The 15,790-nt window shown below is 39.1% G+C and overlaps 1 protein-coding gene across 1 annotated transcript; it reads left to right on the forward strand.

The window, feature by feature from the left end:
* The first annotated feature begins 492 nt into the window (after nt 1-492).
* LOC102079752 (uncharacterized) lies at nt 493-3,769 on the forward strand. The gene is made up of 4 exons (XM_019362227.2): nt 493-1,136; nt 1,476-1,756; nt 2,150-2,929; nt 3,177-3,769. The coding sequence occupies exons 1-3, from the start codon at nt 1,040-1,042 to the stop codon at nt 2,861-2,863; spliced, it is 1,092 nt and encodes a 363-aa protein (XP_019217772.1). The 5' UTR covers nt 493-1,039; the 3' UTR covers nt 2,864-2,929; nt 3,177-3,769.
* Nucleotides 3,770-15,790: the final 12,021 nt, after the last annotated feature.

The raw sequence follows: 15,790 nt of genomic DNA on the forward strand, positions 1-15,790 counted from the left end.
TATATCAGAAATCATTCAGAGGATTCATACAGTTTAGATACCGTTCTCAAGTGTCATGTAGCAGGATAATCAAGCAAATGCAGACTTGTTTGTTGCTGTCGTTAAGTTAGGTAATGTCTCTGCTGGATAGAATTTGCTCATTTCTAGTTTTAAAAATCACGAGTGGGTGTATAAATAAAAGAAAGTGTGAAGCAATTTTCTTCTGCCCTGTCTGGCTGAGTGCTATGTGTGACCAGAGAGAGTAATGTGGATTGCCAGATAAAGTCAGGCTTCAGTGGCACTTTTGAAATGACCCAACCCTGATAGAAACGAAATGGCTGTGTAGCATGGAGAAGCTACCTCTCTCTGGGGTGACTGGAGACCTCCAATGATTCCTGTTTCCTTTATTTCTAATGCTGTTCATTGTTGGACAAACACATGAGATTATGGTAAACAAATGTAATAAATGCTCATTTTTGGCTGAGAGGTTTTTTGCTTTATGGTTTTTCTCCATTGGTTTGGCTCATTTCTTGAAACAGAAATTACATTCTCAAAATAACATGGACAAACCTCCAAACCTCTTGGCAAATGTTCACAACAGAATGGCATTTCTCATTCATTTCATCAAATGGCAAATGCCTTAGTACATGTCTCAATTGTCTCAGTGCATCTTTGCAAATGATTAAGTACAAGTAGCCTACAGTTATACAGTTAGCCCACATTTAGCACATTTTCCAAATGAATAGATCTTGTAGATCTAAACTGATTAGTTGATTCTCAGTCTAATGATCATTCTCTCCAAAACATGTCACCATGATTTCATTGTATAAGTACTCGCATGCACAACTGTCTGTTCAATTGTCAAAATTGGTCAAGAACATAATACCTCTGAACATGGATAGACAAGGCTAAGCAAACGGACAAGGGGAAGTTCTTCCTCAAAGAAGAGGAGGACTGAGAAGGCGTGGTGGAGGAATAGGGGGAAGAGGCCGAGGTGCGCGAAGACACTGTGCTGTCCCGAATGAAATTCGGGCCACAATTATAGACCATGTCATAAACCATGGCCTCACAATGGCAGAGGCAAGTCGTCGAGTGCAGCCTAATGTGCCTCGCTCTACAGTCTCCTCCATCATCCAAACCTTTCGCAGGGAAAACAGGTATGTACTCTATGTAATCTATGATGGAATTATATGTTGCATAGGACAGGGCACTGTGCGTGAGACAAAAAATGTATAACTTACTATAGAGATTTTGTGTGCATCTGCCTACAGTAGTAGGTCTACTGGTGGAGAGGACTAGTGGAATGTTTTGATACTAAATATGACGAGAAATATATTGAACAAATTACTGTAAACTATGGAATTACATAATTCATACAGTTTAGAGTAGTATTCCAGTCACTGTGCAATGTTGCATTAGGATTGTGGGGAAGTTACTGTGAGTAAAACAATAATACAATTACACTGGTAACCTACTGTATTCTGTTCCATGTGTAGGATTGGACGACAACCTCGCGTGGGTGGCAGAGGAAAACTGCTCAATGAACAACAGGAAAGAGATTTGTAACATGGTGATGGCAAATAATGCCATCACATTGAGACAGATCCGTGATGGCATCCTTCAGGACAATCATATATTCCAGAATATAAACACAATAAGCATCTCCACAATAGACCGGGTTTTGAAGGAGCATCAGATGACAATGAAACAAATCTACAGGGTACCATTTGAGAGGAACTCTGATAGAGTGAAGGAGCTGCGCTACCAGTATGTAAATGTAAGTCAGTTACTGGTTGTCTCTCATTATAACCTTACCTGTAATCACAGTAAGCAGTAGTTCACTTATTTGGTTTCAATACCTCCTGTACCTGATTTCAGAATCAGTTTACTGTATGATACAATTCTCATTATAATCCTTATTTTGTTGTCTCCCAATCAAATCTATCTAATACTGTAGGTTTTACTGTAACATCTCAGTGAGTCATTAGTATTTCCCACTCCCCTTTCTCTCAAATACCCCTGCAGTACTTCCTCATAGGCCTATCACTAGTTTAGAACCACTGGAGTAGTGGCCTGTAGTATATTGAACCTGTGGGGGAGAACATGTAATTGTCTAACTGTAGTATATGACTTCTGTATGACTGATTGTATGTTCTTTACTCTATTTTAGAGAATAATGGCATTGGAAGGACATGAGACCCCTCACATCCTGGTGTTCGTGGATGAAGCTGGCTTCAACCTGGCCAAGGGCCGAAGACGTGGCCGTAATATTATTGGCCACTGGGCCACAGTGGATGTCCCAGGTCAGCGAGGGGGCAATATAACTTTGTGTGCTGCCATTTCTGAAAATGGTGTGGCCACTCACATCCCCAGTCTTGGCCCATACAACACACACAAGCTCCTCATCTTCTTGGATCGCCTTTATACCGATTTTATCCCTGAACATGAGAGAGGTCTCATAGGGCCTCACCTACCCATTTATGTAATTGTGTGGGACAATGTCAATTTCCACCATAGCCCACTCATTAGGGGCTGGTTTGCAGCGCATCCAAGGATGGTCATGGGCTTCCTACCACCTTACTCTCCTTTCCTCAATCCGATAGAGGAGTTTTTCTCTGCTTGGAGGTGGAGAGTGTATGAGCATCATGCTCAGGATCAGCCGTCCCTCCTCCATGCTATGGACGCAGCGTGTGACGACATTACAGGAGATCAATGCAGGGGATGGTTGCGGCATGCACGCTGTTTCTTCCCTCATTGCATCGCAAGAGAAAGTATCCGCTGTGATGTGGATGAGAATCTGTGGCCAGACGGACAACAGCGTGTAAATAATCAGGAGGGTGAAGACAGTGGACAAGAGCGGGAGAATGAGTACAGCGACCACTGAATAAGTCCTGGTTTTTTGATTTTGTGTTCATACAATTTACTACTGTAATGTACATTTTCTTTTTACATTACACACCTTGGCGCATGTGATTAGAGGATCACCAGGGGGTCCTTTGTCCCTCCTTGGGGGGATTCTCCCACTGGGTTTAAATCTGGGACTCTCGGCCATTTGACCTTAGAACTGAAGAAGCTTCTCGGATGAGAGGTGAAACGTCTTCAAGCAACTTAAAGAAGTCCAGATGCTTTTCTTTGCAAACTCCTTTGACTGCGATGACCTGGATGACTGAGAACCTTCACAGACATTTTCCTTTTACATATGTATGGAGCTTTCTTTGCGTGTGAATAAAAAATGGTTATGATTTCCTTGGTAGTGTGAGTGCAATCTGTGATGTCAAACCTTGGAGGCTACTCTTTTCTGTTGTATATTGTTGGTCCTCTGCCATAGTGACAAAACATCTAAACATTTTGTATGGCAGTACTCACACAATGCCAAAGGGACGATGCATTTTGGGGGCACTGACTATTCAGATTAGAAAGAAATGTGGTTTTGACACATGAGTGAACTGTTTTAGGAGAGATATGAGCTTTTGCAGGTGGACCATGTTGTTGTGATCAACCATCCAGGTTTATTTTGACAAAAGCACCAAGAATGATGAGAATGTCCGATCTGTGTCGAGAAATGAGCCAAAGCTATTGAGAAGGATCTTTGCCATTTTGGAGACACTGACTGTTTAAATGAGAAAGGGATTTAGATTGAAGCCTGAGTGAACAGTTTTGGAAGAGATATGAGCTTTTGCAGGTGAGCTATAGTGTTGTGCTGAACTGTAAGAGTGTTTTGCCAAATGATCTTAGAGTTTTGAGAATGTAATCTCTGTTTCAAGAAATGAGCCAAACCAATGGAGAAAAACTGTAATTCATGTTTTCTAACACGTGGAAATTTATGGTACTGACTAATGGTGTTGGTCTTAATCCAAATTCTGCTCAGTCAAAATATGTATCTTTTTTTCTTCTTTTTTTTTTTTACAGCCATGCAAGTCTCAGGTTTTTATGCTATCCAAAACCCTGGTGGATCCAAATGGACCAGACTCACTCTTGCAATCAAAGGTGGATTCTAATTTAATTCTCTAATTTGGATCATGCCTAATTTTCCTCATGTCTACTCTGGTGAGGCTTGTGTACAGTCACTGTGTTCAATCATAAATTCCAGGCTCTGGCACACAAACCTTTATTAGGTAATCCTTTCAAATGGTGTTTTATCATCCATATTGCAGGCCTTTGGGAATGACCAATGAGCCCTGCCTTAATTCAAAATTTTCATTTCAAATTCAGTCACTGTTTGTGGACTATTCTTTTAGCCCATGTGAAAGTTTACTACTTTTGGAGCACCAAAGTAGAAGAAAATGATTGGTGCAAACTCCCTAATTCATTGTTTTTCCTTGGTTAAAGATGATCATGTGGCCTGGCCTCGAGATAAATATCTCAGAGATCTTGCTGCTATTTGGACACCATTTCTCATGTTGTTCAGCAAAATTACAGCTGATTAAGGTGGGGAATCGGGATCCTTTTGACTGTGTTTCTGTTTATCATCCACCTAGCCCAAACAGACCAAAGGATGCACACTAGAGCTTGTTTTTACTCTGGGTAAATATCAACATTTGATCGTATTTGTTTTTATTTCTAATAATCATTGTATTTTTCTCAACTTGTACTTTTCTCGGTCTTCTGTCTCCAGTTCACCCTGTGGTTAGTTCTTGTATCCTAAATGCTTCTACTGCTGTAAAACTTTCTGATGCTTTAATTTATTTATCCTCTCATAACAATGTTGATGACTTTAATAATCTGCTGCTGCTTACAGTACAGGCCTTCTTCCACTTCTCTTGCCTATGGTGTACCACAAAGTCCTGTTTTGAAGCCTTTATTGTTTCTGTTATATTTGCTCCCTTTTCAGCACTTTGAGCAGTTTTAAGAACATTATGCACATGACATTGAGTTATATATCTCTTTTAAGCCCCAAGAATGTTCTAAGCTACAGATTTTGCAGAGGTCCTAAGGCACTTTATTAAAGGCTGGATGGCTAATAACTTAATGGAAAAACAGAAGTCTTTGTTTGTGCCCCCAACCGATTTGTACCTAAGGTAATATAAACTCTAGGTCCCCTTGCCACATTTTCTAAATCTTCTATCAGGAACCTTGGGTTCAGTTGATGCAGGTTTCACTTTAGATGCTGATGTTAAATCTGGCTCACTCATGTTTTTATTGCTTAAGAAAAACTGCAAAGTTCAGTTCCATTATATCAAATTGTTTGTCATGCATTTTTCTCATCCTGCCTGGATTATTTTAATTCATTGTTTCCTGGTACAGGAAAGTACTGGCTTTTAAGCATAGTCCACAGATTCTCTACAGAGTTGGGGTCAGGGCTTTTGGAAGGCCATACCAGAAGCTTGCCTGCTTTATCCATTCTAAACCAGTTTGAGGTTTGTTCACGATCATTGTTCTGTAGGAAGACTCATTTATGTCAAACTTTCAGTTGTTTAGCTGTTGATCTTAGGTGGAGGTTGGAGGTAGTCCTTCATTATTCATCCACTTTTTGCAATGTACGAGTACCACTGACAGCAAACAACCTACCAACATGATGCTACCAGTATCCTTCAGTTCATTTCGTTTTATTGTCCCTTTTGGAAAACTTGGTTTACAAACAGGCTCCCAAAAACTATCAACAAAAAGAAGAAGAATATAAACAAAATTGAGCAGGTGACCATATGCCACATGGCCAGAGTGCAGTGGCCTGGATTTGAGTCTGACCTGCTCCACTGTCAAAAGGCAAAAATGCCCCAAACAAATATACAAGATTAAAAAGCAGATGAGAACAGATGAGAAAAGTTTTAGCAGAGAAAATTGTGTCAGAAAGGGCTGTGTCGGAAAAATTTTCTGACACAGCCCTTTCTGACACAATTTTCTCTGCTAAAACTTTTCTCATCTGTGATGTGTCGGAAGGTTTTCTGACACATCTTGAGGGCTCTGGGACACTTGGAATATTACATTGATTCCTGTCACAACCAACTATTTATGTCACTGAGTAAAATAAGAATTGAATCACCGAGCAAAACAGGGATGGAATCCTTGTTGGCAAGCAGTGGTAAGAGGTTTCTTGTAGTTGGTCACCAGTAGTTTGCATACATCTCAGGACCTCTTTGCAAAAACTCTCTGAAATCCTTTTGGTTTCTTGGCCGCTGCTCAGCAGTTTGAAACTTCAGCACAGTCCACAGATTTTCTTTGTGACTGAGTTCTGGAGACCGGCTAGGTTGCTCCATGACTTTAATGCGCTTCTTCTCTAGGTGTTCCTTAAATACTTCAAACAACAGGAGGAAAGACATCAAATTTAGATATAAAAGACACCAAACTAGAAAAAAGATTTTGGAAGAATAAATTAAGTTACCAGAAAGCACGTACACAATAAATCCTTCTGAAAAGGTGCTGTGTGATTTAAGAAAACAAATCCACGTTTTTGGGGTGGCTGTAGCTCAGGAAGTAGAGCAAGTCATCTAGTAATTGGAAGGCTGGTACAGTATTTTGAATGCTGGCTGCTAAAATATCCTTGGGCAAGATACTGAACCCCAAGTTGCTCTCAGACGCATCCATCAAAATGTAATTGTTAAATAGAAAGCACTTAGTAAGAAGGTGTGAATGTGGCAATTTGTATAGAAGGCTCAAATACAGTAAAAAAGCTCTATATATGAATCTTCCCATAATTCTGCAGTTGCAAAAAAATGTTTTATATAAAGTTCTATACCACTGACCATAACCCAAATCTGGAAGGTATTCACAGATTCACCTCATTTAATGGGCCAAGATGTTGGATAAACCCATATACTGCAGGAGAACTATTGTACACTCTTAATAAAATGTCCAATAACAAAGCACCTGGTCCAGATGGCTTTATTTTTTTCTGGCTGCCCCTCCCTCTCTTATTTATAAGAATGTTCAAAGAATTTATGACTACCTTCATAACTTCTCTTTCTGATCTTTCTATGAATACTGCAATGATCATCCTGCTGTTAAAATCAAATAAAGATCCTCGAGCACCCAATTACTTTCTCTCATAAATGCAGACATTAAAATTCTAAGCAAAGGTCATTCCAGAACTCATCTAACCTGACCAGACAGGTTTCTTTAAAGTGAACATGAAACACTAGATATATAAAGATTAATTTACATCATGGAGCCCTACTCTTAAAAAAACAAGTGAAAAAACAAAAAACACTCTCAAAGGGGCTGGGCTGAGTGGTCGGTTGCTGCTAGTAGACTTAATAGACTCTGGTGAACAACTGGTGCACCTGATTCAAACAAGCTCTCTCCCACACTGTCCTTATTTAATAAATGCTCTACAAACCCTAACATTACAGCTGACAGGTCAGTTTTCCCATTTCAGTTCAGCTATCAAACAATGAGGAACCACTTACTGCTTAAGAGACACAGAGTGAAAGTGGACAGTATATCACCATTTTTCTTTTCCTTTTTTTAAAACATAAAAACCTTGCTGTAGCCAAGGCCAGTACACAAGTGCCCCCCTTAGACTGTTTTTAGAGTTAGAGTTCTTAGAGTTCTTTTTTCCCTACAAACTAATATAAGTGGAAAACAAGGACTTACCAAGTCTACTGCAAATTTATTTATATAGAGAGAAAAAGAGGGTCTATGAGTTGAAAGAAGGAGTTGGAGGCCAAGGTAATCACAGACAACAAAAAACATGGTTTATTTTATTAATGTCATACTAACTAGAACTTAAAATAATCTCCAACCAGTAAATCTGGTGCATGTCTGTTGCTAAGCAACATACTATTTGGACACCCTACCCAATGGGAGTAATGCAATGACAAGGAGTCCTCCTCTCACATCCACACACAGTGCACACACTGCCTTGAATGGCCAAACAGCTCCTCTGGTTCTCCCCTTCTTCCTCTTTATAAACTATGCCCACGATTATGAACGGAAACACCTGCAGTTTGATGGAGGAAGACAAATTCTGCAGAGGAAGGGGAGAGCAACACGCACACACACAGCACCACTGCTGTAAAAACCACCATCCTGCTATCTGCTCCTCAGAATGGAGCTAGTAACTGATAATTGTTCACGCTTCATATTTTTACAGGATTTGAGCTCAGTGTAAGAATCCAGAGCTCTCCCCCTTGAGATTATTGTGAAAATATTAAATTTCTTCCAACAATAAACCCAAGATCGTTCTCAAATATCCTTAATATACCTATAAGGAAGTAATGTGTCTCTGCTGTATCGTAGGCTACGCAACACATTCCAGAACACTTTATATCACTCCCATGAAATCAGTTTAACACTCCTTTAGGAGTGCAAGTATCTGATAGTTTCTGCTGTAATAGGTGTATGATATCCTTCTATCAATTACTACCAGGGACTATAATTATGTATTATAATGGCTTTCAGAGAAAAGGCGACTGCAGGGACAGAAGGGGAGTAGTTTGCTCTGAGATGTATTTGAGCTGATCTCTAAAGCCTATATCTCTATTAACTGTGAGCTTCCTCAGTGGCACGACGAAAGATAAATGCTAATGGCATTTACAGACCTGACAAGTGATGACAAGGCTATCATAGCCTAGGTCAACACATGGACCTCTCTGATCTCTCAGGTACAGCATTTAACTCTTGACATAAAAACTTTATGATATTATTCACTTTAAAACCACGGTCAAATGTATACTGTTTGTATAATGTCTAATGCTTGTCTTTTGTGTGCGCTATAGTAAATCAATAAAATTTTGAAAATAAATTATTTGTTTATTTTACAAAGATATGGTAAAAGATTGTGGACAGAGACTAATCCTTGGATTACAGTTATGTTTGAAACCAAGTGTTTAATAGTTGTTTTCCTGCTTTTCATCCATTCAGCCTGCATCATAGGAAACAAACATCCTATTCTTTTGGTTGGTATCCTTGTGTGTTTGACCTGTCACAGACCTGAGGTTGTATGTAATAAATAAATAAATATGAGTAAAATTTGAATTACAAGTTTGCAGATATCAGTATACATGTGTAAATATCAACCTACAAACTTTTGAATAATTTTACTGTAACTCAAAATTTAAAATTTCACAAATGTGTGTGAGAATTTCAAGATACAATTTTTTCGACACATTCTCACTATTTCTACAAGCTCTCATATTCTGTATTTTACCTTCATAGTTTTCTGCTGCTCTCCCATCTTTCGCTTGATCATCCTCACCCCATGGAGCTCTACTCTGTGGGTGATGAGATTAGGAGGATAAATGATTTACTGACTTAATGTCTGTCACATGGACACACAGACAAAAACAAACGGAATTATGTCTGTGTTCAGTCAATTCAATTTATAACTTTTATGCAATATGTTCTTTCTGTGTGTTTGGCTGATGTTTTGTCTGTCCATTAAAATTAAACTATAATAAAAATACTGTTCATTTCTTTGTAAATGAGCAAACTTACAAATTCATCAGGGGATCAGGTCTAGGGGCTGAAAGGTAAGGGAACACATGGAAACTTTTTAACACAAAATAAGAAATGCAAAAATAATAAGAAAGATGCACAGTGTGAAAGGACAACTATATGATGAAATGCACAACAACAGAAATATAATGCCTAAAGCGACCCTAATGAAACAGAAAAAATGACAAAGATGCAAAAATGTCCTAATGAGAAACAACTGCAAAGATAGAAAATAAGCAAAGACGTGCCTTTACATCCAATTACAACAAAGTGACTGCATGACTTGTTGATTACAGCTACACTAACAGTGATCTAAATCACTCCTGCTGCTCAGCTGTACATTGGTTGTGAGCCAATTAATATCTGATGTCTCCACAACTTATATAAAAAGTCATAATCGCAATTAGAATACTTTTTATCACATTTCTCGCTTCTGCCATTTCTCGTTTTGATTTTTTGTGTCGTCATTTCAATCCTTGGCCGTCTTGCACTCTATTTTGTACACTCATTCCTGTGAATAAAATCATAATTTCAGCATGCTTTTACTTAACCTTTTTTGTCTTCCTGTGACCCTGCTACAACTACTTGGTGATCTACAGGTTAAGAAGTATTTTTTAGACTATAAAGAAGGACTCAATCAGAACATTAATTACAGGTAAAATGTTGAATAAACTAACCTTTTTCAGTTCACCACACAACCACTGTCTCAGCAGGCAGTATCAGGCAGAGCATTTTCATGGCAAATTGCCCTCGCTCCCCCTGTGCACAAAAACAGGTTAGAAGCTAAAGCATCTCAGCCAATTACCACTGCGCTGTCCTAAATTTCACAGGTTCACGCTGTGTGCTAATTTCACCCTTCAACTGACTTAATAGCCATGACTCAGTACCCTCACACTAATTTAATACTAAAAAGAGCTTTTGACCTATGTACTTGTGGTACTCATTATTCTGAATGGCTCCATTTATCTTGTCATTGGTCTGTTAACTCCAGGGGAATAAGCGAAGAGCACAGGCAGCATTTCACTAAAGATTTTTGACCTAGATGCTTATTGATTAGTTTTGCAATCACTGCCAACTGATTAGATGCTCCTTGACAGGTTAGTTTATTCCATTAGTTTATTCCATCCATCCATCCATCCATCCATCCATCCATCCATTTTCTTTCTCTTATCCAATTTAGGGCTATGAGGGGCTGGAGCTTATCCCACCTGGCAGTATGTGTCCCATACATCAAAGTTAAAGATGAAGGCTTTTAAGTACAAGTCATTGCTGACTGTGGTCAATACTCATGAACAGCTATTGACCCACTCGTTGCTCCTGAAAAGATTAAGTTGCTGCAAATGTCATCATAACTCTGAAGTGTCAAGTCTTGTAATGAGACCTTGTTCCATGAAGAAACATTAGTCAGAACTTCATAGGGGGATAGCAAAGGGAAAACAATGGTTTTCAAATTAGCTTTAAAAACATAATATACCATAATATAAAAAGAACTGTTACAGCTCAATAAGCATAATAAGCACACACAAAAACTAAAAAAACAAAACAGAACTGAAGAACATAAACGTTTTAAAAATGACTTTAAAAGTAAAAAAAAAAATTCATCTAAATTTGGACTTCAAGTATACTTATACTTATTTACTTAAAACTTTAAATGAAATGAAAATCGTCCAAAAAGATATTCCACAATTAACTATAAGTGATATTGTTGCATTTAGAAACCACTGTAACTCATCCAGGTATATACTGTGCATATACTGTGTGACATAGCGGTAAATAGGTTATGTGAGGAATTGAGGGGTTATTTTTCATTTATTTTTATTTTTCATTTATTTTCATTTTTATCAGTACATTTTACTATTTTCAGTTTCATTATTTTGTTATTGCTATTGCACCATAATCAAGTAACAAGCATTTGCATTGATGCATTTATTGGTATTACCTTAAAGTTTGCATTAATTTCAAGTTAATTTTTATTTACTTAATTTACTTTATTTACAGGTGTCAGTATAATTAAATGGGAATTTGTCATTGTAAGTGCACCTATGATTAGTTTACACACATGAGTTGTGGCTCAAAAAGTCGTCTCTTGAAGGTTACAAACTTTTGGTTAGCGTTATGATTAGCCAATCTACTGTGAGGATGACATGAGTTATTGAAGGATTGCACATGCTTACAATACATTTGTATTCTGTTTTTTATTATTTTTATCTATGTATACCTTTTATTAAGTTTTAAGTAGTGGTATTAGATTGAAACATTTGTTTAATACATTTTTATACATTTTACATACAAGTTAAGATCATCATACACAGGAGGGCCTCAGCCTGGTTACATAAGCAGAAAGGTCAAATGAGGTGCGAGGCGAAAGGAACACATGCACAGACATACACGCACCCACACGCGCACAGAGATAGTAGTGAGTTTATTTTTGTAGGGGAAAGGTTAAGCATGTTCGCTAGGCTTGTAGTTTTTCTGTGGGTGTACGTGATGGTTTGATGAAGGTACAGGATGTCTAACAGCTATGTTGGGGCGGTGATTGCGGGCCCTGCACTTGGATGAAGAGGGGAGCTCATGTTCTTTTAGAATGTGTCAAAAAGGTTAACTGGGGGGCTTGTGGTTTTGATTTTACGTATGCAAGTATTGTATCTGCTTAGTGCATGAAGGGGTGATGTATTCACCTGACCCTATAAAACCTTTGGTCTGTTCATTGTCAGGGAGACACACCTTTGATATTCTGCAGGGTGTGACTCCCACGTGTGTGCTTTTCATTAAAATCAACGCTTGAATTCATCTTCTGGACCAGTGTGGTTACTTGCATTCCTCCTGTGTTTTCTTCCCAATATTTTTGAACCCAACAGTTAGTAAGTCTACACTTCATAAAATTCACAGTGCGCATGCTTACTTTCTATACATGACAAAGTCTGAACATGCACAGAAAGCATTGCAGTGAACATCAAAGGCAACGTTTATATATTGATGCTGCCGGTCCTGTCCATAGGACAATACCAAACACATGAGTTGACATTTGTTACTTTTAGCTGTTCAAGGGAGTCGTAATATATAACACCATCTCTTTGGGTGTTCTTAGCACAAATAAGTTATGTGTATTTATATTGCACAACAGTACTAAATCATTTATTGTTCACATGAAATCCTCCAGACAGGATTTCTTCACCTTCTTTTGAGCTCTATCCTGTAGGAAAATCTAATCTAAAAATCTAAGTAGCTTTACTTGTGGCAGCAAAATCCACAAGGCCAGAAAGATATTCAAAGTGGATATCTTTGAATATCTTTGTACTAAAAGTATGGTTAAACCTGGCTAATGTGAGCTTGTTGCTCATTGTTAGGCAGCGGTGCTATTTTTGGGTCATTATGCAACTGTCCTGTTTATCAGGTTGGGGAAACCTGCTGAGACTCAAGAAGTCACTTTGATAAACTATTAAACATTTCTCCCACTGCATCCAGATGAACACAATGATCTTTCTGGAACAAATTCTGTATCTAATTGTAGTAGTAGTAGTCTCTACTAGATCCATCTCCTGAGATTCTTTAGCTGATATATACTGTGCTATGTTTATCTGTTGTCACCAACTAAGAAAGATGTGTTCCTGAGAGAATTTTTTCTGGTTCTAGAACAAAACACTTAGGTGCTGAAACTGAGCCAGGTCACTGTAGGTTTATCTGTACGAGTTACCCTTTTCCATATTATGTAGAGTTTTTAATCACCGTCAATATAAAAGTTTAAATTAGCACAACTTTCACTTCTCATCACTTAGAGAGGATATTAATTTTTGGGTTAATCCTTCATTTTCCATCTGCCATTCCCTTATTCTGCCATCTGCCACAGTGCGAAAATGAGCAGAGCAATGACCTTGTGATGTTTTGGGTTTCAAAGCATCAGATTCTCTGGCTAGTCCAACTGATTTCATATCTCCATGATGCCAATTACGACTGGCAGTCTCTGCATCGTTTGTTTACAGTCCTGCCAGCGGAGAATAGAATACAGTTTCACAGCAATATTGACCTGGGGACATATTACACAGATTTCTTAGCTGTTAAGTAACAATAGTAATTGCAGTTGGGATATGATTTACTTTGCAGGTTTACAGGTTTTACTGTGTTCTTATTCTACCTGAAGACATAAGACAAGAAATGTTTTCCAGAAAACCTGCTAGCCTGGATCTCATTTCATCAGGATTTTGATGGGGTACAAATGCAAATGACTAGGGATACTCCTTAAACAACACAAAAGGAATTATTAGAAGATTTACAGTTTTTTTGATTAATTCAATGAAGCAAGTATTGATGAAAGAATCATCTTATTGACTGAACCTTAGCTCCTTTATTCTACACTCAGCAAGTTTAAAGATTATTTAGAAGTGGGAATTTAGATTGACCAACATATTTAAATACAGTATTACAAGTCATCAAACAAATGCAGACAAACAAATAATAACTGCACTGCCATTGCCTATTGATTTTGCTTATCAGCTTGCACTACAATCAGCTGATTTCAGTTTGTTCGCCGGAGAAGGAAAATAGTGGTGCAGTCTACCTTGTGAACGTGGACATTAATTTTATGGAGTGGCTCAGGGGGTTGGGAAGCGCACCTGTAACCGGAAGGTCGCCGGTTCGATCCCTGGCCTTTCTGTCCTGGTCGTTGTGTCCTTGGGCAAGACACTTTACCCTACCGCCTACTGGTGTTGGCCAGAGGGGCCGATGGCGTGATATGGCAGTCTCGCCTCTGTCAGTCTGCCCCAGGGCAGCTGTGGCTACAACCGTAGCTTGCCTCCACCAGTGTATGAACGTGAGCGTGAATGAATAATGGCATTGTAAAGCGCTTTGGGTGCCTTGAAAAGCGCTATATAAATCCAATCCATTATTATTATTATTATTTTTATTTCACAAAAAGACAAGAGCACAGTCTGTCAACCAGTCTTGACAGACACACATTTACACCGCGCCAACAGCAAAACAAGAAAGGTATCCTTGCTACTTATATGGAACAGCAATTGTATTCCCTAATTCTGGCTCAGTGAAATAAGGTTGCAAAAATACACATTCATCCTTTGTTTAATGATTTAATATTCAGTTTCAAATCTTAATCTTTTTGCTTTATTTATTTATTTTATTTTATTATTCATGTTTTTGTCAGAGTGAGTATCATGCTAGAAAGGGGGTGAAGGCCAGGTTGGTGAAAGATGGCAGAAGAAGGCGGAGGAATAGAAAAACAAAGTGGACACAAAGAAAAAGAGAAAGTGATGAAGGATGAAGCCAACAGCATGTCGCTGCATCTCCAACTGCTGCATCTGTAACAAAACACACTAAAAAAATTAAAAAGTGTCTGAAAGACAAAACAAAGGGAGGTGAACAAACAGGTGTGTGCGTGAGAGTGACAGAGAGAGAAAGCGAGACAGAGACTGTGTGGGTCTGTGTATGAGCATTTTTCATGAATCACACCTAAAAATGAGGGTGAGAGACTGCAACAATGCAGTCTGGAGAGCCAGAGGCGAACAGGGAAAGACCCAGGAGATCTTGGCCCATCCACAGCCCCCGAAGAGTACTGAAGACCTGAACTCACACATCTCAATGACAACTGTGCGTCCACCGTAGCAGAGGGAAGAGGAAAGCCCCAGACCGAGCACCCACAGCGAAAGGGCAGGAATGCCAAAGAACCAGAGGCAGTGGGCAGCCGACCCTGGTACGAGCGAAGGACGAGGTCCAGGGATCCAGGTACCGCCCAACACCCAGTGGAGCCACCACTGCATGATAAAGATGCCCATGGCACCTCAGACCACAACCCCCAAGGGAGCAGGCCAGCAACCACAAGAAAAACGCCTAGCGGGGCAGGACCAAGCAAGGAGCAGCAGGGAGGGGAACCCCCCCCACCCTCAATAACAATGTTCCAGAAGGACCAAGGCTCAGCAATCCCAGACCCAGACAGAACCAGAACAGACCCAGGCAGACCCAGGCCCAGACACACACACACACGCAGAAAGTGATCATACACTGTTAAAAAAAAAATCCTAGAAAAACAGTAATATTCTGGCAGCTGGGGCGCCAAAATCATACCATAAAATAACAGAAAATAACTTTCTCATAAAAATACGGTTATTTCCAGTAATGACAATACAGTTTGTTGCCCTAATTTTACATGGGATTTTGCCCTTTTCACGTGCTTTTAAACATTAAATTAGGAACATGTTAATGTGATTAAACAATGAAATTACCTATAAACAAGGTCAATGAATGTGGCAATATGAATAATAATACTTAAATGTACAGAAATATACAGTTAACAGTTGGTTTAAATAATAATGGATTGCATGCCCTGGGACAGACTGACAGAGGCGAGGCTGCCATATCGCACCATCGGCCCCTCTGGCCATCACCAGTAGGTGAAGTGTCTTGACCAAGGACACAACGACCGAGAGTGTCC

This window comes from Oreochromis niloticus, linkage group LG8, assembly GCF_001858045.2.
Source record: "Oreochromis niloticus isolate F11D_XX linkage group LG8, O_niloticus_UMD_NMBU, whole genome shotgun sequence".
In the NCBI taxonomy this organism is placed as follows: Eukaryota; Metazoa; Chordata; class Actinopteri; order Cichliformes; family Cichlidae; genus Oreochromis; species Oreochromis niloticus.